The sequence below is a fragment of the Pleurodeles waltl genome, chromosome 2_1 (genome assembly GCF_031143425.1).
Source record: "Pleurodeles waltl isolate 20211129_DDA chromosome 2_1, aPleWal1.hap1.20221129, whole genome shotgun sequence".
Taxonomy (NCBI): domain Eukaryota; kingdom Metazoa; phylum Chordata; class Amphibia; order Caudata; family Salamandridae; genus Pleurodeles; species Pleurodeles waltl.
This window is the reverse complement of record NC_090438.1, coordinates 888,694,746-888,717,652: the sequence shown is the minus strand read 5'-3', so window position 1 is coordinate 888,717,652 and position 22,907 is coordinate 888,694,746. Positions and strand designations below refer to the sequence as shown.

The 22,907-nt window shown below is 44.7% G+C and overlaps 1 protein-coding gene across 1 annotated transcript in view; it reads left to right on the top strand.

Annotated features, from left to right (window-relative positions):
* The window catches only part of CARMIL1 (capping protein regulator and myosin 1 linker 1), a 993,695-nt gene that overhangs the window by 460,952 nt on the left and 509,836 nt on the right, over positions 1-22,907 (top strand). Inside the window, exon 11 of the mRNA XM_069218803.1 lies at positions 18,806-18,900. Within this exon, the coding sequence (XP_069074904.1) occupies positions 18,806-18,900 (95 nt within the window). The remainder of the gene's footprint in view (positions 1-18,805; positions 18,901-22,907) is intronic.

The window sequence follows — 22,907 nt, the reverse complement described above, 5'->3', positions numbered from 1 at the left end:
GATGCTTCTGCAGAGAAGTATGGGGTGGGAGTTGGGGGGGTGGAACAGTCTGTTGTTCAGAAGGTTTGTGTTGTTGTTTTCTGTGTTCATATATGTTCAGCACACCTGTTCTGGCAAGCATGTAACAGCGCATCCGCACCTACAGCAAGCAAATAGGATCAAGTGGCAGCATGTGTTTAGCGAGGGCCCTACAGATCTAGCACCAGATGCAATCTTGGCTCGGTTAGTGAGCTCCTTTCGGGTGGGGGGGGGTCCCCTGGCTTTCTACCTGAGATGATGCCACCATTTCATGTTTTGTCCTGGAACGTAAACGGAAAAGATAAAACGTGGCACGGTCTTTACCTTTGCTCATCACCATAATCTAGATATAATGCTGCTGCAGGAGACGCACCTGGTGGGACAATGCTGCCCTTTCTTAAACAGACGTGGGTATGATCGAATCTGTCATTCTGGTACCATAGGGGTTTTAGGGGTGTAGCGATCCTGTTACATTGCTTCCTGACAATAATGGTCAACAAGTTGATCAGAGACATTCAGGGGCAGTATATCGCTCTTGTGGGTAGGATTGAGGGCCGCACAATAAACTTAGTGAGTTTGTATACTCCTCCAAGGATGGTACAACTGCTTGGGAGATCTGTCAAGGGTATTACTCGAGCTTCCCTGCGGACAGACATTGATAGTGGGCGACTTCAACGCAGTTATGGATCCTGAGAGGGATGCATCGGGTCCTCCATCCACTTCGCAGCAGCGGCAAGGCATCTGGCGGACTGGCTTGTGTCCCTGGGACTGAGTGATGTGTTGAGGGGGTGGCGCCCGCGGGTCCGGCAGTTTACTCACATGTTAGCAGCCCACTACATACAGTCTAGAATAGATCCTATCCTTGCTTCAACTGGAGAAAGTAGTGGTATTGATGACATCCGAATTCTGCCACAAGGAATCTCTGACAACGCTCCTCTCCTGACACGCGTGGGGTCTGCTGGCATGGGGGCTCACCCCATGAGGCGACTTAACGCTTGGCACCTTCAGGGCAAGGACTGTATTCATTATCTACAAATTGAACTGCAGACATATTTTGACATAAACAATGGTTCTTCCTCGTCATCCAGGACTCTCTGGGTGGCCAGTAAAGCAGTGATCAGAGGTTTTACTAAAGGGTTTATCTGCTCGCAAGAGAGATCACATATGTCCCACATTATGCAATTAGAGGTTCAGGCCCTTCAGCTCGACGTGGTGCTGACCGGACAACCCAATGAAGTGGACTCCCGTCGCCTGGCTCTAATCTGGCACAAAATATGTAATCAGTCCATGGAGGCGGCTAAGCACCTATGGAAGGCATCTACTTCCAGAATATACAGCTGGGGGGACAAAAGCGGGAAATTGCTGTACTAGCTGGTTTCACATCACCAACTGTCTAGTATCATTCCTGAAGTTGAGGACTTGCGGGCCATATGGTACATATGCTCCCCGAGATCTCAGAGGTGTTTTTCGGATATTATCGATCCCTCTACGCTGCTTCTCCTGCGGTTGACCTCAAATACAAGACCCAGTTCCTTAACAACATTACCCTCCCCAGGATACCTCAGGCTGGAGCAGAAATGCTCGATGAACCCAACTCGGATGCGGAAATCAAGAAGACTATCACATCTCTGCCCCCGGGAAGACACCAGGACCTGACCACCTCCCAGCCGAATACTATGTTAAATACTGGGAGCAGCTGACGCCCAGACTTTTGGCCCTCTATGTAGAGGTGGATGACACGGGTGCCTTTCCCACAGGGATGGACATGCTCACCATAGTAGTGATTCCTAAGACACAACTTATCCTGTGTATGTGGGGACTATTGTCTCATCTCCCTAATAAATAGTGATGTTAAAATCTTTGCCACCATCATGTCTGTCCGTCTAAAATGGGTTTTGCCTTTATCGATAAACCCCGATCAGTATGGGTTTATGGTAATCCCTGGCACATGTCACTGTATCTGCCGGCTCCAGGTCGCCTTGGCACACTGCCAACAGCTGTCCGAGACTCTTGCTTTGCTTGTCTGGGATTTTGAGAAGGCATTTGACTCGGTGGACTGGGGATATCTGCGGTTGGTTTTGAAACGCGTTGGATTGGGTCTACGTTTTTGCATGTTGGTGCAGTTGTTGTATTTTAGCCTTGAGGCACGAGTGCAGATCAGTGGGGCCGTCTCCCAACCCTTTCCCATATGTCAAGGCACACGTCTGAGTGGCCCTCCCTCCCCCTCCTCTTTACCTTGGCGATAAAACCATTGGCTTACTTGGTTAGGACGGATCCTCTACTTAAGGGATGAAGTAATAGCCACGATGACTGCATAGCACCCTACGTTAATGACCTTCTGGTCTATCTGGCGGACCCGGCGAACAGCAGCCCACTTTGCCTCCATCTTTTGTGGTGCTTTGGGAAAGCCCCGAGCCTTTGAGTGAACTCTCTGAAGTCTGTAAACGTGCCCCTTTCACAATCATGTGACTGTTTTGAATGCCAGGACAGGGTGCCTGTCAGGAGACTAAGGCCCTCATTCCGACCTTGGTGGGTGACTACCGACGCCCGCCAGGCGGGAACCGCCAAGTGGCCGCCATGTGTTGCGGCTGTGCGACAGGTGCAGTTGCACCCGTCGCGCTTTTCACTGTCTGCCTTGCAGACAGTGAAAAGCAGGCCGGGGCCCTGTTAGGGGGCCCCTGGACACCCGTTACCGCCAGCCTCTTCCTGGCGGTGTACACCGCCAGAAACAGGCTGGCGGTAAGGGGGTCATAGTCCCCAGGGCAGCGCTGCTTGCAGCGCAGCCCTGGCGGATTATCACCGCCGGGGGAAAATCGGCGGGACACCGCCGTCCCCGGTGGTGCGACCGCGGCTTTACCGCCCCGGTCGGAATGGGGTTTGAAGCACCGCCAGCCTGTTGGCGGTGCTTCCGTCATTCTTGCCCTGGCGGTCAAAGACCGCCAGGGTCAGAATGACCCCCTAAGTGTTTGGGGATTTGGGGGGCATTACTCCCTGGTTTGGCATGGATCCTCAACTTGAGACCATTAACACAACTCGCGACAGCTGACTTGACGAAATGGCGTGTGCCCTCCCTTTAAACGCTCCAGGTCGCGTAGCTCTCTTTAAGATGATGATCCTCTTGCGCTTCTTATATATCTTTCAAAACCTGTCATTCCTATTTCCGCACCATTGGTTAAACCATGACGTCCTTTCTGTGGAAAGGAACCAGGCATTGCGTAGCATTGCAACACTGTCAGCAGGGCTCCTATGATGGAGGGCTGGGCATGACTAATCTCTACCTGTAGTATTTGGTGACCTAGCTCTTGGTTATTCATGATTGGTTCACAGGGGGATGGTCCGATCCAGCATATAAACTGTAACTTAATGCTATGGACTTTCCTGGGGTGCTAGATGTTTTATACATCTAGCACCCCATGCAAGAAACACCATCCTGGTTTCATGGTGTTTCTTGCGTGGCAGGCATACTGGATGGATGACCACAATGAAGCAGCAAACACCTCTATGGAGGGGCACTTGGCTGAGAGAGGCGGCTGCGCTGTAGGCGTTCCATAGATGGGATCAGCTGGGAATCTCACATCCTGGGGGTGTTTGGTGAGGCACACATTTATGCTCCTTTAAAGAGCTGCAAGTGACCTATCAACTAGAACATTCACAGTTCTACAAATACTTGCAGCTCTGCCATGCCCCCTGGGTACACCTTGGGGATGGCAAACCCACTACCAGAGCATAGTCCGCTGGAGGCAAAATTACTTATGGGAGCAATGGGGAGAGGGGGAGTATCCCAGATCTACCAAATGTTGATTAACAATTCCCCGGGAAACCTCACCCATATAAAGGTTCGATACGAGGGATGGATCGGGCCCATAGAAGAGGAAGGTTGGTGGGACGCCTTAATGGCCCCCCGGCTCGTCACCATATCCTCCCGCCTACGACTTATACAGGCATACTACCTACATGGAGTGTATCTATATCGTGAGAGACTACACCGAGCGGGACTACTAGCGAATCCTGCATGCCCTAGTTGTGGTACAGCACCAGACGATTTTTATCACATGAAATAGAATATTTTGGCCATACCTACTTCAAAAAAATGCATCAATCTCCAAAATTGCATAGCACCACCCGGAACTCCTCTTGTACATTTGTTATGACAGACTGTATTGGTAGTTATTTCCACCCATTTGCTTGCCATCTGTATTCTACAGGGGTGGGTGAAATATTCTGTTCCACCCATGGAATTGGCAGAATTTTGGCCACTCCGTGTTGAGTTCTGGCAAAACACCATACGCCACTTGGTGGAATTTTTCTCCCATAAGGCTCGGAATATGCAAGCTGGCGAATGAGATTTGGCTTCCCCTAGTATGATTTTCTAATTTGTGTGCTCACAAGCATTGATGATCTGAGGCCTGCTGTTCGAGTAGATTTGCTGCCAATCGAATAGATTTTCCACTTGAGCAGCAGCAAAATCAATTTGAATGGCTGTGCACTCTTGCGCAGTGCATGGTGCTAAATGCACTAATTTTCAGTGCTACTTGCACTACCAGCGCTAATTTAAAGCACAGGCTGCATATTTTCCACCCATTGGAGAAATTCCACAGACTCTCGCAGAGTTTTTCTGTAACTCTGCGGGATTCCATTGAATGAAACTCCGCAAGTTCTACCCGTCCCTAGTATTATTTCTACCGTGTTGCATGTTACTGCGTCGCATTTTCCCAACCATTTCGGAAAGAGGCATCCCCAGACATAGGACTAAGGAAAAATATCTTCATGGTCATTCATATTAAATTTAATGTGTGGACTAGCTAGGAAAAAAACAGAACATCCTCTTTGGCACCAGCCCCATTTTTGCTGCACATGTTTTATAGTGTAGACAAACATACTTTCACAATGGAATTCTCCTATTCTTTTTTTAACCAGAGGAAACTTGCGATATTGTCCCTGTACCGATTTCCACTCTCTCTCCCTACTTCCTTCAGAATACCCACCCTGCCATTAATAGTAAGAATATGCAGAGGTATGTAGAGTGTTGCACAAGAGGAAGACTACCCTATTTTTATAAATTTAGCATTCTGGATAATTGGGCACTCTTTCAGCTGCTCATTGTTGATCATTGAATTACGAAACACTTGTGTGCAATCATTTCACCAGGCAGTATTTCCCTTTACGTAATAAAGCTGCTTACTGCTTTATTTTGTTTTGAGCAGGCAGATTTCTTGTTCTTCAATTTTGTTTTGGGCTGGAATATATTAAATGATCTTCTTGTTATGTATGTTTTAGGTCCTAAGCTGCTTTGCCAAAAAGACCCTTACGTATATTTTTCACTTGGTTTTCTCACAATTAATAGGGCATGGATGTGCCTTTCGTGGGATTCATTGGATATGATTGTGTTCAGACTTGAGCACAAAAGCATATTCTCTTAAAACATAGTAGAATGTTAGTATCCAACAGATGTCACGGGGAAGTTCTGTCATCTGGGACCTAGAAATCTTGAGCAGTATTTTTGCAGATTTCTAGGTAACCTAGGGCCCCATAATGAGGGTGGTGGTCCTAGGACCGCCAGACCCATGGTGGCGGTCAGACCACCACATTACAAGTTTCGCAGGTGGACCCACCTAAAGACCACTGTCCCCGCCCAGATCAAACATCTCGACGGGGTGACGGCGGTTCGGCTTATAAGCAGCCATGGTGGCGCTTGGCTGATAATAACCCCTCTTTCCGACAGTCTTTTCATGGCACGAAGCCTGCCATGAAAAGGCTGGTGGGATGCCAGTTTCATGGCATGGGCAGTCCAGGGACCCTCCTGCCTGGCACCATCAGAATGCGCACTGTCTGCTTTGCAGACAGTGCATATTCCGAGGGTGCTGGTCGTCCCCCTCTGTGCTATGCAATGTTACTCAGCTCCTTCAAGGGAGCCGAGTGTTATCTTGTAGCATTGTTCCCGCCGGTCTACTACAATGTTCCTGCCCATCAGACCAGCGGTAACGCTCAATTACAATGTTTCAGCCGGTCAGACCAGCGGGAACATTGTAATAGGGCAGAAGGGGACGCCACCACCATGGCAGTGGTGTCCTCACTGTGAGTTTGTCAGTCCCAAATTAGGACCGCCAAAATCGTAATGAGACCGTAAGTGCTCAATTTCAGCATACTGTGTACAATCACAGGCTGTACTATTGGGTATAACATTTTTCTTTTGCAATCAAGATCTATAGGCAGCCACAGTACACAAAATAGCACTATGGCTGTGATCAGCTCTATACTGGTGCAATAAGTTGTCTCTGAAAATTATTTAACTAGGTCAAAGACCAAGTTCATGAACAAGCACAACTATTTTATACAGAAGTCTCATCCCAGAGTCAAAAACAACTATTGACTGCTTACCTTTGTGGTATAGAAGTGGGGACTTTAGAAAGGTAGCTCCTTATTTATGCTTAGTTCCGCAGTGAAGGTGACTAGCAAGAAAATATCATACGTTTTCCAGCATCGTATTTTGCTTTCATACTTTACTGTGTCCTCAGTGTACAACACTTGGGACTTGTTTAACACCCAGACAGACAATGTACAATTTACACCTTCTCCATATTTCATTACCTAATTAAAACAGGCAATATTTTAAATATAATTATTGCTCTGTGTTCATTTAAGAAATATGCTGAGCCCATTCCTTTTTACTAAAATGATCACTTTGCAGTCTCTTTTCATATCACCCTTAAATTGCTTGTGGCACTCAGACAGGCTAACCTGGAGAAAATAATTTTGGAATTTAAATAACTTTCTAGTAGCTGGGATGGAGATCTTGGTGTCCACATTTTACTGATTGGAGTGCATGTCATTCCTGGTTGGGTATAATACATTGTGAATCGTTCCGGTAATTGATGACTTTGCCTCATTAAAATGTATAATCGAAAAAGACGAACTCACCTCCTTGGGTTTGCATTGCCCTGTGCTCATGAATAATACATTTCTCTATATCATTTTGAAAAGGGTGTAGCCTAGTAATCCTTCAGCAACTGATCTTATCTTCTTTGAAATGTATGTAAACATGTACAGTCCTGAAAGTTGACCTGATAATGTATTCTCCCCATTGCTTGCTATTGGCTTGGTGGTTTGCAACTCACATTTTCTGGCTTTCCATTTGCTGCCTTTATATGCTTCAGGCTCCCCCAGCTCGCGTTTGTAATTCCCCATGCCAAAGGCCTGTTTACAGTATTCTTTCATTTTTTGTAATAAACAGGCCTGGTAAGCTAGTTCTTATCTCATCACATTTGCTGGGCTACCAAAGACTGAGGTCAAATGTCAAGCTGTGTGTTGGAGGGAGCCTGGTGTTTATGTTGCTTTCAACTGACTTCAAAGTGGGAGCGTTTACAAGAAAGAGGAATGCAGCATACTTTCTCAATGGAGCCTGCTTTTGCCCCTTTTTAGGGTCGAGCCTGCGTTGCATGCGCTCGCGCATGCGTATCGCAGCGAGACTCTTTTGCATTTAGAAAAGGGCTCGGAGCCCTGTCAACTTCACGTCAGTGTTTTTTATTGGTTCGTGGGCTTCCCTAATAATTCTGCTTGCTTTCATTAGTCGAAGGCACACATACGTCATGCCTTTTCCGGTGGCTAGCCCTCCTCGAGCGCAGCGACCAAGTACAGAAAAAATGCGAGGCTCGCTGTTTTCCATTGGGCTCGTGGACTTCTTTTTCTCTAATTTACGAGTGCGATCTCGCTTGGCAGAAGTTGAGCGCTTTAGATAGTTGATTCCCCTTTTTGGGTTATGTACATAAATGCACTTTTGCCCGATAGGTGAAAAGTCGGGTTAGGAGTTTACAACGCGATCAGCTCTAACATGAGCAAACGCGAGACCTGTTGCATTGTAAATGCTTGTTTTAATTTTATTTTAGACATAGTTATCTCAGATGGTATCTTGTTCTTCAGCTGCACAGAACATTTGCCTTTAATTCATAGGGCATGGAGTTCAATATTGGCATTGTCAGGGTGGATAGAAGCATGAACGTTTCTAAAATCATATTTGAAAACTATTACAAAGAAAAAACTTGCACTGATTTAGTCTTTGTACTAGTACTACTAAGATGAAACAGCTCTGCATGTGAATGAAATACATTTTTGGACTCTTTCATATTTAACACGTTTTTGGCAAAATGTCTTTACAAACCAAGTTGGCCCAGAAGTTAAGTGTGCAGGATACCCTTGTTATTTGATTTCTTTTATGGCAATTAATTTGAAAATAAATGCATGCAGGTTTTCAGTCGGGGGCCGGATGCAAAGTTCAGCAGGGCCCATGCGGAGCGCACTGATTTAGTCTAATGTACTTGTACTACTAAAATGAAACAGTTTTGCATGTGAATGAAATACATTTTTGGAATTTTTGAAGACTTTTTCATAATTAACTCGTCTTTTTCAAAATTCCTCTTCTTTGGTCAGTCTATTTAATTTGTGAAACTGCCTTTTTAGGAAAAAGTACTAAACCACATTTCAGTCTCAGCTTCAGTTTAACATATGATGAGCTTGGGCAATTTACAATGTTTATGGCCAATTCACTATCAAACACAGGATAAGATCTTTTCACGGGAAAGAGCCAGCCACATTGTAACACAGTTTAACAATGATTACAAGCATTAGAATTACTGAGTGACATCTGTGGCAACTAATTTTGGAGAGCTGGATAAGATTTTGCGTTTATGTTTAGCTACACAATAATTATGTATTCTGTCTGCAACTGTGCCTTTTCGGAACCTATATACTACTGTATATAAACAATTTCCTCATTCATCCTTGCAGGCACTAGGGTGTCATGATTTGAATGGTGCAGCAGGTTCAGTGGCACAGGGGCCAAAAGGTCTTGGAAACCCACTGAACACCGATTGTTGCTATATTTTACTACTAAACAAGGAGTCTCAAGTGCAGTTACCTTGCATGCACTAGGGCCATGATTTGAAGGGGGCAGTAGGTGCAGTGGCACAGGGGTCAAAAGCTCTCGGAAACCTGCTGAACACCGATTATTGTTATATTTTACTACAAGCAGTCACAAGTAGAGCTACCTTCCAGGAACTAGGGCCTTGATTGGAATTGTGCAGCAGGTGCAGTGGAACAGGGGCCAAAATATCTAGGAAACCCACTGAACACCGATTATTGCTATCTTTTACCACTAAACAAGCAGGCACAATTGGAGTTACCCTGCAGGCAGGAGGGTCATGATTTGAATGGTGCATCAGGTTCAGTGACACGGGCCAAAAGGTCTAGGAAAACCACTGAACACTGATTATTGCTATATTTTAGTGCTAAACAAGGAGCAAGGAGTCACAAGTGCAGTTACCTTGCACTCAGTAGGGTTTTATTTTGAATGGGGCAGCAGGTGCAGTGGCACAGGAGCCAAAAGCTCTAGTAATCCCACTGATTGTTGCTATATTTTACTACTAAACAAGCAGTCACAAGTGCAGTTACCTTGCAGGCACTAGGGTCATGATTTGAATGGTGCAGCAGGAGCAGTGGTACAGGAGCCAAAAGCTTTAGGAAACCCACTGAACATTGATTATTGCCTTATTTTAGTGCTAAACAAGCAGTCACAAGTGCAGTTACCCTGCAAGCACTAGGGCCTTGGTTTCAATGGTGCACAGATGCAGTGGCACAGGGGGTAAAAACTACATCTAAGTCACCCACCTTAGTATTTGTATGACACTGCTTGAAATGGATTGTAAATTGGGATCTTCCAAAGGAAAGTGTCCATCAGTTCTATTATTGATTAATGTATCTGATAGATTAAAAGATTCCAAGATGTTAAAGCCAAATATCGCAGTAATTTGATGTCGAACACCTTCCTAAAATAGTACCCAGGTAACACGTGCACCCCGAATTGCCAGTAGCTCCTTTTTTATAGATTGTATAGTTCATCTAATGAGTGAATTTTTTTAGGTCATGCTAGGACTACAATATATGCCTGGAAGACCTCTTATCTTCAATTTTTCAAAGTAAAGGAAGTACAGACAATGTGGCCTTTGGTTTACCCTCTTTTAACCAATGCTTTCTCTATGTTTTTATGCTTTGCCGTTACTTGAGCTAACTATTCACTAAGGCCACGGTATTTCTTGGAGGATAGCACCATTCCGTTTTTGTTCCTATTAGGTCTTAGTTATGGGGCAACAAGTACTCATTTTGTTAAACTGCAGATGCAAATTGATATATCACTTTTAAATGACAGCCAGTGTGTGTTTTTTATATGCGCTGTTCTGCTGCCGGGAGGTGTGTCACAGGGGCAGGAGCCCTTTAAAACTATCTTCGCGCTCCCGCCGTCGCGGGAAGCGCTGTTCTGCTGCCGAGAGGTGTGTCACAGGGGCAGGAGCCCTTTAAAACTATCTTCGCACTCCCGCCGCGCGGGCGGTGCCCGGGCCAAGGGCGGGCCTGTCCTGGCCTGTCCTGGCCTGTCCTGGCCTGTCCTGGCCTGTCCTGGCCTGTCCTGGCCTGTCCTTGCCCGGAAGAGGCAGGGCAGGGCCACCCCCCTGACATCTACCCAAAGACGTGGACCATACAGCAAACTTGTCTATGGCTGCCTGAAGGAGATCTCAAGTTCCTCTGCTCGAAAGTGCGTGGGCAGTCCTCCCATAGAGCCCCAGGCCCCATCAAGCACGTGGAAAACTATTAACCTAAACCGGATACCTGCAGGTTTTTCCGTGTACTCAGCTGAATTTATCTCAGTTCATCATATAACTGCTTATTGAATCACGTTTCTTGGAGGGTGGAAGGAGGCGGCACTATTCTTCTTCTCCCAAGGGCAGGAGCCCATAATTCATTACCCCCTCTGCGCCTGTCTGTGCCCGATAAGTGGTTGGGACAGGCTTTATATATATACGCTTGGGCGTCTTACTGTGGTCTTGTCTTTGGGATTTGTTAACAGTAGGGTCTGAGAAGCTTATTAATCACACTATAGTGTCAGTGGCTGGGTCCCAAAGGCCTACACACCCCTATAAGCCGGGGGCTCACTAAAGGCCCCTCATTTAAAGAATAATGGGCCGCCGACGTGGGGGTGGGTTGGAAGGAAAGCAGCACTCTAACAGAACCTTAGATGGTTTTCTGCAAAAGGCTGTAGGGGAACTTGAAAAAGAAATAGAGTTAGTACAGCGATGCTTAGCTGCCCCCCCTTCTTCAACCAACAGCCTAGCTCATGATAGCTCAGCCCCACAGCCCTCCCGCGACCAGAATTACAGTCTGTACTGACTACCCCTTTCCCTTCCCCCTCTAAAAACTCCCAGGAGAATCAGGACGAAACCCCAATTGTAATTACCACCCGTGCTGCACCTATTCCGCTGGCCCGGAGTCCCCCAAACAAAGGCCCCCTCACCTTAGCAGATTCCAATACCAAAAGAAAAAGGAAACGAAGGGAACCCGCTTTTAAAAACAAACGATCTAGGACTTTGAGCCCCTCTAACATGGCCCAACCTTCTAACAAGGATACGGTATCAATCCCCTCACACAACACAAACGAGTGTCATACAAATGAGTACACCAGGGATTTCATAAGAGATGAGCTTTCCAAACTACTTCTTCCAATTTTAACCCGCCTCCAATCGATTGAGGACAAATTGGAAAGCCTTATCAATAGTCAGCCACCAAAAATTGCTCCTCCCGTAGATATTCAATCCCATCCCCTTGCCAACCATGACCTCATCACTGCCAACAGACCCACTGGCCAATTAGCAAAAATCCCTTTTTCCTCTTTAAACCAAGATTGGTCCAGCTCTGTCAAAACAGCTAGTATTTTAATGAATAAGCCACATATGGTTCCAGTTCCCCTTTTAAAAGGAACCGCCCCATGGAATAACCCAGTAACTAATCCGGGAGATGGCAACCCCACTTGGGAGCACCTGCAAACAGAACACCAGAAGAGCGACAAGATCAGGGGTCTGCCAGATCCAAAAGTGCTCCATTTGCCACCAGAATCATGTCATTATGTACTCATTATATCGAATGTTCCTGAACTCAAATCTCATTCCACTGAATCTTTTACCGAACTTAAAAACAAGGTTATTCATTGGTTGCACGTGAATGCAGGGTTTGCTTTTTCCATGACACCCTCAATACTGATGGTAAGAAGGGTAGGGTGGGTGGGTTCCCTAGCGAAGATCGGTTCAGGGGACTGCATAGTTATCAACTTCAATTCTCCAGACCCTGTCCAACTGCTCTTTTTAAACGCTAATAGACCTTATGCTATAACTGGAAAAGCCTCCCTTTGCAGGTTACAAGTGTTATCCACCTCCCACGCCAGTTTGGGGTAGACAGCTGCCAACGTTATACGGGGCTCCCCCGGCTATCCACACACAGTCTATCCCTCTATTTGACCCCAGATGCCCTTCGTCATCTCTTTCTGAGACAGACTGACTAGGAGATGACCTTTCGGAAGTGGCCCTGAGCAATGGTGAGGCTGAGGACATTCACCCTACTGCCCTCAGCATCTCTAACTCTGTTGCCCCTTCGACCTTGGCAGATCCTGTTAACCAGGGACCACCCACAAGCACCACGAGTCAAGTCAGCGAGGAATGTATTCCGTCCCTGTCAATTGTTCCATACATTCTGGGGTCCACCCGTATGCCCAACCTACCTAATTCATATATAGCTGGGGCCACATCCAGCGAGGTTCACATGGCACATAGCGAGAAAGCCACTGGTCCTATTATACTTGAGGGAATTAGTATGGTTCCTAGCAGTTCCTCCCCCTGTAGGAAATATCCTCAGAATAAAGCAGGGTCCATAAAAACAGAGGATCTCGATAAGGTACTCAGCTGGAATATAGCAGGGTTGGAAAGCAAATTACAAAGTCCAGGATGGGGCAGTCTTATTGATGATCACCTGATCTGCCTCTTCCAAGAAACGTGGGCATTAGAACCCAAATATAGACTAGGCTTTAAAAGCTATTGGGTTCCAGCACGCAAGTCCTCTTCTGGGAGACCATCGGGAGGGCTGCTTGTGTGGATCAACACTTCTCTTAGGTGCAAGATAGAAGAAATAGATACGGGTTGCCCTGACTTGCAAGTCCTATTAATAATGATTTCTGAAGAGAGACCGTTACTTTTAATTAACATCTATAACAGGAATGTGAGCTCCCACACTGATTCTGATGTCCTGTCCATTTTGGACAGTTTTCTTAAAAACAATCCCTCCTTCTTTGTTTTGATTGGAGGGGATTTTAATGTCACTTTTGAACCTAATCCTCTAGTCCAAGGAATATATAAAGAAGAGGATGCCCATTGGGGCATCCCTCAGCTAGTCTCCAACAAAAGACCAAGGCTGAATAAATCTGCGCGCTTACTGGCCCATGGCCTCCGAGCCTGCAACGGTCGCTCACGCTCGGATGTAAATTTACAAGCTACCTTTAGGCGCGGAGGGCTCAGCAGTCGTATTGATTATATACTTCTTGACATCCGACTGTGGAGCCACATGTTTGATATGAGGGTCCAAAAGCAAATTGAGAGCGATCATGACCTGTTGATTTTATCGACCAGAGGACTTTTTCCTTCGTTTACTGTGCCCTATTCCAAGAGCCATGCCTCCCAGCTGGCTCTAACTAATAACAGACGCAACCTAAAATGGGAATCTGTTAATTCTTCCCCTAAACACCTGGCATCTATTTACAACCTGCTTGCCAACCAGATGGAGTGTATGATCCGCCTAAATGAGAATGGGGAGGGTGACAGAGTCTTAGCAGCCCACACTGACTTGTTCCAATCTTTAAAGCATCTTTTTACAAAAAAGTTTCTTAATAATCCTAACAAAAAGCACTGCGCTCCTTGGTTTGACACTTGTTGCAGAGAAGCACAACTGTCTCTCCTGGAAGCAATAAAAGATGGCCATGTTGGGCTGTTAAGAACAGCCAGAAAAGTTTAGAAGAAGGAATGTTCTAAGGCACGCAGAAGTTGGGAAGAAGCCAGATGGGTTATTATTCTGGAGACTGCTAAATCTAATGACACATCTAGGTTCTGGAAACTAATAACTGATGACTGTAGCAACCCCCCTGCCGCACCTGGCTCCTCAATTCTCTCAGCATCATGGGTAGAGCACCTTGGGCAACTATACGAAGGGCCTTCTGAAGCATCTTTGTGGGCCCCTGATGCCCCAATAAACCATGAGACCACCCCGATCACATTCTCTCTAACCGAAACAAGAGCAGCAATAGACTCATTGAAATGGGGAAAGGCCCCTGGCCCAGACAAGATTCCAGGCGATCTATACAAATAAAGACCAGATATATGGGCACCATATCTCAACCTTATCTGCAATGCTATTGCAGCAGGGGCCCCCGCTCCACCCACTTGGAAAGGGGCCGAAATAGTACCCATTTTTAAAAAAGGAAATCCGAACATCCCTGCCAATTATCGTCCGATTAGTCTCCTTGATAACTCCCAAAAAATCTATGCAAAGCATCTTTTGCTCCATCTTGAGGAATGGATTATGGAGTCCGAAGCTCTTTCTGACCTACAAGCAGGATTTAGACCTGCAGTGAGTACAGTTGACCAAGCCCTAAGATTCATGTCAATAAAATGGAAGAATGTTGACCTGGGGAGGGGTAATCTCTATGTGGTCTTCATAGACCTCAGAGCCGCATTTGATTTGATCCCCAGGAACCTGCTGTGGTCAACATTATCAAACATGGGAGTACCATCTGGTCTCCTGAAACTCATTGCTCAACTGCATGAAAATACTTTCGCTCAAATTAGATGTGGCCAGGGGGGCGAGTTGACTGACCCCGTAGCTATTAAAAAAGGAGTTAGACAGGGATGTGTTCTGGCACCCACTCTTTTTTTGCTATATATCAATAATTGCATCCACTACTTAGAGAACTGTATAAAGGATTCACCCAAATTGGTTGGGAAAAAAATCCTGTGTCTGCTATATGCAGATGACACAATTTTGATATCTAAATCGCCAATGGGAATCCAAAACCTGATCAACCAATTCTGTGTTTTTTGTAGTGACTATGGTCTGGACGTAAAGATTAAGAAAACAAAACTCATGATATATAGTACCTCCAAGAAACGCTCGCGCGTTAGCATAGAAATGAACTCGATTCCATTGGAGAAAGTAGATGAGTTCGACTACTTGGGTTTCAGACTATCGACCACAGGCAAATGGATGGCAGCCATTGACAAAGGGGCTCTCATTATAAGCCAGAGAGGTGGGGCCCTTGTGCGTAGATCGAGAAAGGCTCCGAGTCCCCCCTTGAACATACTTGCAGAGATTTACAATGTCCAAATCAGAGCAGCGGCCCTCTATGGAGCGGAACTTTGGGGGTCCCACAAAAACCTTGATACACTGCAAACCAAGGAAAACCATTTCCTTAGACAGATTGCCCGGCTAGGTATGGGCTCTCCAATGACCCCTCTAAGGCTAGACCTAGGTCTAAACAGTATCAAAACCACAGCAGCCCTAAGGCCTCTCTCCTATTGGATTCGCTTATGGAAATCTGTTGAACTCGAACCATATAGGCTGGCTATAAGAGAGCTCATAGCCACCCCCCAGGCACTGGAGAAAATCCCATGGCTGAAGGAAATGAAATCTGCCTGGGTCAAAATAGGTTTTCCTTCCTACTGGAACTATCCAGATCAAATCCCCGACAATGCAAAGAAACTTGTCACAAAAAAATATTGGGAGAAAGTTAATGAAGACTCCTTGCACCAAAAAGGGGCGGGCAGGCTAACAATGGAATTTCTCCAACTCCAGCACGAGCCCTGGCCTGAGAACTTCTTGAACCTTCCCATGCCTCCGTACGCCCGTGCTTTATATCTCCAACTAAGATATGGTACACTGCCTATTAATGGTTTTATGGCTCACTGGTCATCTAACATCGCTTCAAATTATAGATGTATCTCTTGCCAAAATTGTAAAGAAACAACAGAGCATATACTATTTTTCTGCCCTCTGTATAAAAGTCCCAGAGGGAGGTGGATCATTCCCCTCTGCAAAAATATGTCATTACATGATAGAGCAAACACCACCAGAATCTGTACATACGACTCATCCTCCGTGGTAGCTATTACAGTTACCAAGTTTTTAGCGGAGGCCTGGTACATCCGGCGTAGGCTTATTGTTTCAAAGGGCATGTGAGCCATCCCGACATTAGTCGACAGAAGGAGTCTCAACTGTTATTTTTTGCCTCTATATGAGGATTGACAAGGGTCAGGTCTTACGGGAAAACAATTGCACACATTGGTATGTTAGACAGAATTTTATATCCTAGCTTTTATCCTTTTTATTCTTAACATTTTAGCCATGTCTTATTTATTGTACTTTTTATCTACAATCAAATACTTAGTCTTGTTGATCTTATTGTTATACTGTCCTGATTATTACTGTTTTTATATTGTTATCTTGTTTTTTTTAACAAATACTATTTTATCATGTATGATTGTTATCTTTGTTACTCAAAATGGCCTAGATCTCTAGACCGAATGAACTCAAATAAATAAAATATGTTTACTTTCCTGACAGTGACATTTTAATTGCTAGTTTATGTTTTTTTTTTGCTTGGGAAGTGCTTGCTGTTGGTATCCCTTTGATTTTGCTGTTCACTAACGGCCCTTGAACGTTCATTGTTTTGTCTTTGATATCAACTAATATTGTTTTGGCGTTTTAGCTTATTTTTAATTCACAAAATTAAAGTTTGTGCATGCAGAGACTTTACTAATGACGCAGCAGAAACACTGTCCTGTTACAAAAATCATTCACAATGCGTTCTGTTGCTGTGTATGCTTTTTAAGTTCTCTACTGCCCCCGGGAGCGTGTTGTGGGTGTTTGACTCTGGAGATTCCTGTTTAAGAAGGTGAACACACACAAACTTTGGCGTATGTGTGGGTATCCACAGACCTTTGGCAGGCATATTCCCCCGTCATTAGGGCCAGAGACTTACTTGCGTCAGGGGCAGGGGTGGGTCCCTTTCCGAGGGTGAGCATGGGGAAGTGATAGCCCTAAATGCATAAGATGTACTCACGGAAGACAAAACATGGAGAAATGAAATCGAGAAAAATGCTAATGAAAATAATTTTTGCTTGTTAATTACATTCTTAGTTGTACACAGTATACTTTTATGCTTGCGTAAAAATCTATGCATGAGAACGCTCTTGTAAATCTGCAAGTCATGCGTCCTGAAGTACTTAAGGAAATGACTTAGAATTTAAAAAAAGTTCAGAAATTTACATTAACATTGGCATAACCCTCCATATAATAATTTCTGACTTTTTAATGAATCCCTGTCTTTCTAGATTCTTGGCCTAACAGAGTGTCTCCAGAACATACAGTGGACTCGTGATTTGAGACTATAGCGATAAGCTTACAGTCATACCTTTATTTGGTGCCAGTGAAGCTTTAAACTAACAGATACCCTTGTTTTCATGTTATTCATTGAATATTGTTATGCCTACTCACATTTTCAGATGCAAACCTCTACTCCATTGTGTTTACTAGGATTCCTTAGGATAAGAGTGCCTCATTCAGAAGGGTATATTCTAATTCGCCATATAATCTCCAAAAGCTTAAATCTGCAGCCATGTGAACTCTTCTAGTACTTAGCTGCCTCTTGAAAAGAGACCTTCACCTATGAGTGACAGGAGGTTGTGTTGCAACCATGGACTGAGGTATAACCATGCAGACAGTAGCGGATCGCAGGCCGCGGAAAGGGCAGGGTGGGGAGGCGCGGGCGGGGGGAGGAAGGGAATAAACATTAATTTAATTTAATTTACAAAATCACTTACTCCCCCGCCGCTCCTCTGTCCCTCGACGCTCCTCGCTTCAGGCACAGGCTTCCAGCCTGCCCTGCACTAATCCTGCTCAGAGCAGCGTCCAGATTGGCTGGGAGCGCCCAGCCAGGCTGCTCCCAGGCAGACTGGGAGTCTGTGCAGGCTCTCTCCAGCCCAGCAACTATGTTGCTGGGCTGGAGAGAGCCTACAGCGCATGTGTGTTGGGCTAGCCCAAGACGGCCAGCCAAACATACATGTTCTGTGAAGGGGGAGTGCTGAGCACTCCCCCTCAGCGCACGTCACCCCCATGGCCCTGCCCCTTTCAAAGAAAACGATAATTAACATAGTTTATTATTGTTTTCTTTAAAAGGTTTTCAGCTTCCACTGCTGGCGGGGGGGAGGGGCGACGCTACTCTGCCCAAACGTAGGAGCCGCCACTGCATGCAGACCCAGAAATATCAAACTCGACTTACTGAACCTGCTTTTGGAGAGTGTTGCACTGGTATTTACCAACTACTCAGAGAGGGTGGTGTATCTCTGCAAGGGTACCTTTGCAGGACACTGGTGGGGAGGTGGATTTGTGGGGGAGCAGAACGTGGAGGCATCCGGGGTGAGTAAATTCCGCGACCTAGGGTGACAATTTTTGTCTGCTCCCCTATGGTGCCCGAGAGGGGCTGGGCTTCGTTGTGTAGCCCAGCCCTTCCTCATCCGCACACAATAAAACTGGTTCTGGTGTTCCCAGGCCCGGTAATTTCATATCAGGAAACACAAGGACATTTGTAGTACCTCGGAGCTGTACCTAGAGATACCTCTCCAAGCTAATTTTGAAGAGACACTGATTGATGTGACAGTTTCAGATGAAATCACTAAACATCGTTTTTTTACGATCTGAGTTCTGTATTCCAAGTGTGGACTTCTTTCACTTCAGGGAAATTAGTTATTCCATATGCTAAATTTGAAATACCATTTTTGTTAATTGAAACATGTTTTTCCGATGTAGGCTGTCAAGTCTATTGTATTATTGCAAAAAGGGACATGCTAAAACCATGTTTTTTTCGCTCTTTCAGAGATTTTGCACAGAAATTGTCCATTGCCTTGGCCCATAATCCCAACTCAGGACTCCATACAATTAACCTTGCCAGTAATCCACTGGAGGACAGAGGTAACGTGGATATGTTTTCGCTTGTATTAAGCTAATAAAAGGATTAGCGTCGTTTCACTGGGTCCCTCCTCAACCATACTGCATCGTATTCAGTGTAATTGCATTGTAAATAGAGGCTTAGATGGCGGCTGGGTATTCCTTTCCGTACTTCCGATGATGGTTGCACTGCATTGTGGTTGAGAGCCCCAGCATCATTTATTTGCACGTTCTTTTTAAAATGTGCACTGAATTATAAAGGGTTTTCAGCTAGTAAAATCTGAAATAATGACTAGCTGGCTTTTAATTACACAGAGGACTTCACAGTTCAATTTTAATGCATTATAACAAAAATGCTGCGTCAGGCATTGTCTTTCCCTTTAATAGCATCTTCTGGCTTGCTTAACATAGGATATGTTTACCATATATAAAGGAAAAATAAATGTAATTCATTCTTGAATTGGCAAACGTCTTCCACGTAAAGGTCATCACACTCTGAACGGCTTCTTAAAACTGTAGAATCTCACAACTCTTTACAAATATCCAATGCAATCACAAGCATTGGGGTCCCAGGCAAGACATATTTTGTGCCCTGGTCTTCTGAACAATTTTGAGTTTGTGATCAGGAGGCAAACCAATATTGAATTGTACATTAAACTTTCAGAAATAGTGGGCCACACCAAAATACTTGAAAGATCAAGCTGCCTGTTGCCATCAGCCAACTGGGACCAAAAGAAAGCTTGACCAAACATTAATAAAGCCATTTGTTTTAGCACATGGGTCTAGATTTCTTTTATTTTAACATCAATATTTTACGTTGAATTTATTGTCTATGTAGCCTATTTCTCACATTGAAGTAAACGCACAGTACAGTGTCTTTGTGGAAGTTGAGTGGACTAATGCACAATAATATTGAATGAAAACAGATGCTTATGGCTCTTGGAAATGCACTATTAGTAGCTGAATATTCATAACTGCAAAGTAATTACCGTTTGACAACCTTCTTTCTTCGTAACAGTGAAAATCGGAGAACTGCTATGAGTATTTTCACTAGTTCATCCAGTGAGATCTTAATTTTCTCCAAAATCATCATCCCCTGCATCTGCCCTGCTTTCCGCTTTCCGTCTGTACATTTCTCTGGCTATATTTCTACCTCTGGCTTTTCTGAGTAATGGAAATGTGGGGTGGCAGGATACAGGAGAACGATATAAAGGTAATGTCAACAACAAGATGAGAGAGGTGAAGTAGAGGAAGATCTCAGGTAGAGATAAAGATTAGGTAGAGGAACAGTTTAGACATGAGGTAAAGCGTAAGAGATAAACTAGTCTGAAAGAAAAACACAGAGAGGTAGAAAGAGAAATAGCAAGATGGGTAAGGTTTTAGAATTAAGTGGTTTAGAAAGAGATAAGGAGAAGGCAGCATAGAGAGAGGCAGAGGTGTACAGTGGGTAAAGTAGCGAGAAGTAAGACAGAATGACAAGTGATTTAGAGACAAATTGAAGCACTGAGAGGGAGAAGTAGAAGGAGAGGTGAGGTAGTCAGACATAGAGAAAGTAGCAGTATAAGAAATGAGGTCTAGATACACTGTTTAGGGAAAAAGAGTAGTGTGACAGAAGGGTATAGTGAAAGTACGGAAGGGAGAAGAGATATGTTGTAGAGAGAAAAGAGATAAAGTAAATATCCTGGTGAACTAGAGAAAGAGGGATTAGGTTGATTTGGAGTTAGAGAAATGGAGGGAGGTAGAGAGTAATTGATGAGGTAGACAGATGTATGAAGAAAGAAGGGTGGACAGAGTGAGAGTAGAGGGTGAGCTGAAATACAGCTAGTATAAAGAGATGAAGGGAGAGCGGTAGGAAGTAATTAAAGGTAAAAAGGTAGAGAAAGACATAAAGTGAGAGAAGAGTAAGTCAGAGAGAAAGTTGAGATTGAGGCAATAGAGGTAGAAAAAATCTTGTATAGGTAGTGAAAGAGAGGTCCTTAGAAAGAAGTAAGAGAGCATGAGAGGTACAATAGAGGCAGCAGTGGTAAAAAAATAGGGAAGGGGCGAGTGAGGTAGCAAACACAGGGTGAGGTAAATTGAGAGTTTACGTAGTGAGAGAAACGTGGGTGATGTAAAGAGAGATGAGGTAATGAGTTTGATGTGAGGTAGAGAAAGAAATGAGGGAGGTGCAGAAGATGGTAGTTAAGCTAGACAGAGGTCTGAGAGAAAGTTAGAGAGGGGTGAATTATAGACCGATGCAAAGAGGTTGACACGTTACGTAAAAGTAGGGATGTAATTGAGAGAGGTGAAGAGATAGAGGTGAAAAGGAGGTGGTGAGATGAAAAAAAGCATTCCAGTGAGGTAGTGGGTGTAGAGAGAGGGACCTTTAGAGGTAGGCATCTGGTGGGGAGAGAGGTAAGATAAACAGTTGGAGTAAGGAGAACAGAGTTAGACTAGGTACATAGTGATGTCGAGATTGGTAGAGAGAGAGAGGATTGGGGTAGACGAGGTGTGGTGAAGTAAGGAGAGAGAGATGAGACAAATGGCTAGAAGGGGCAATGAAAGAGAAATGGGTTGGGCAGGTGAACTTAGAGGTAGTTAGAGAGAGGGACAGTTAGAAGAGAAAAGTAATGTTGAGAGAGGGCAGAAGTGTAGTTGCAAGTGAGAAGCAACAAGATACAGAAGTTGAGAGAGAGAGTTGTAGTAGTGAAAGGTGAGGTAAAAAGAGAAGCAGGGTAGACAGGGGGGTCCTGGCAGATGGAGAATTGTATTTTAATTAATTAGTTCTTTAGGAATCATAAAATAACTGTTGCTAAGTTGATTCTGTGAAGTTATATCTATATCGGGAATATTTGATTGCATGTATTGATGATCCTTTGTGTTTCATTATCTGAGTTGTGATGGAGAGGATTTTATCTTTTTTATAACAAGCATTAAACAAAAGAAAAAAAAGAAAACAAAATCCAGGATTATAATGCTTGGAAAGCAAGAAGGAAAACTGAGCACGTCTGTGCAGGGGATGCTTGAATTTTGTTGCCTTGTTGGGGACTACACATTCCCAGAAGTCACTAAGGCCCAGGAGGAGGTGGCCAGGGTATTTGTTTAGTGCTTCGTAAGGTGGCCCCTCGTCCTGCAGCACGGGGTCCTTAAATAAAATTTGTTCGAGGCTATAACTCTCAGAAGTGCCAGAGGCCCTGGAGGAGGCAGAGGTGGCCAAGGTGTTTGTTTGGTATTACATAAGTCGCCCATTCATCCCACTGTATGGGATGTGCCTTTGTAAAGCCTGGACCAGGGGTGTGCCCGTTCGAGGCCGAAAGAGACTGTTTTTTTTTTTAAATATGAGCTTCTTCCTTCTTGTTTGGTACTACATTATGGCCAAAAGAAAAGCCAGTAGTTCCTCTGCATCAATTGAGCATGATAAGAAACGAGTATGAACCTCAATCCTTAATTAATTTCTTGCTCGTACTGTTAGGTACTGTGTTGAGGATAATATACCTGACATCAAACTACGTATTACTATTTTTGCAGATGCGACTCCTGAGAGGGCTTCGTGTGTGAACTCTTCTGGTTGTGGTAGCAGGCCCTTACAGATGCGAGCACCCCATTGCTGAGGGTGAACCTTATAACACTTTGGGTCATAAGGTTCCCCAGATGGGTGGGAACGTTCTGCCTCTTTGTAGGAAAGCAACATGTTTTTTAACTGCAAACAAAGCTTCTTCTTAGTGCTGTACAGAGATTGGAAAAGCTCTTTACGTGCTCCTCTTGAAGAAAAGAAAGTCTTAATAGAAACATATCCTTCACTTCGAACGTTTTCTGGTTCGAATGCAACTGTTGTGATGCCGCCCTCTAATGTAGGGGATACCCATGGCCACAGTAACCCACAATGTTTATATAACTTAGGTTTTGACATTCAGAACATTAAGGATACAGTATCAAACAACCCTGTCAACACCGTTTTAACTTGAAAGCCCATAACCAGTAATGAAGTCATTCGCCCAAAGTCTCTTTAAATGTTCCTAGAGGCCCCGCATTGACCCAGTCTTCCACAAAGG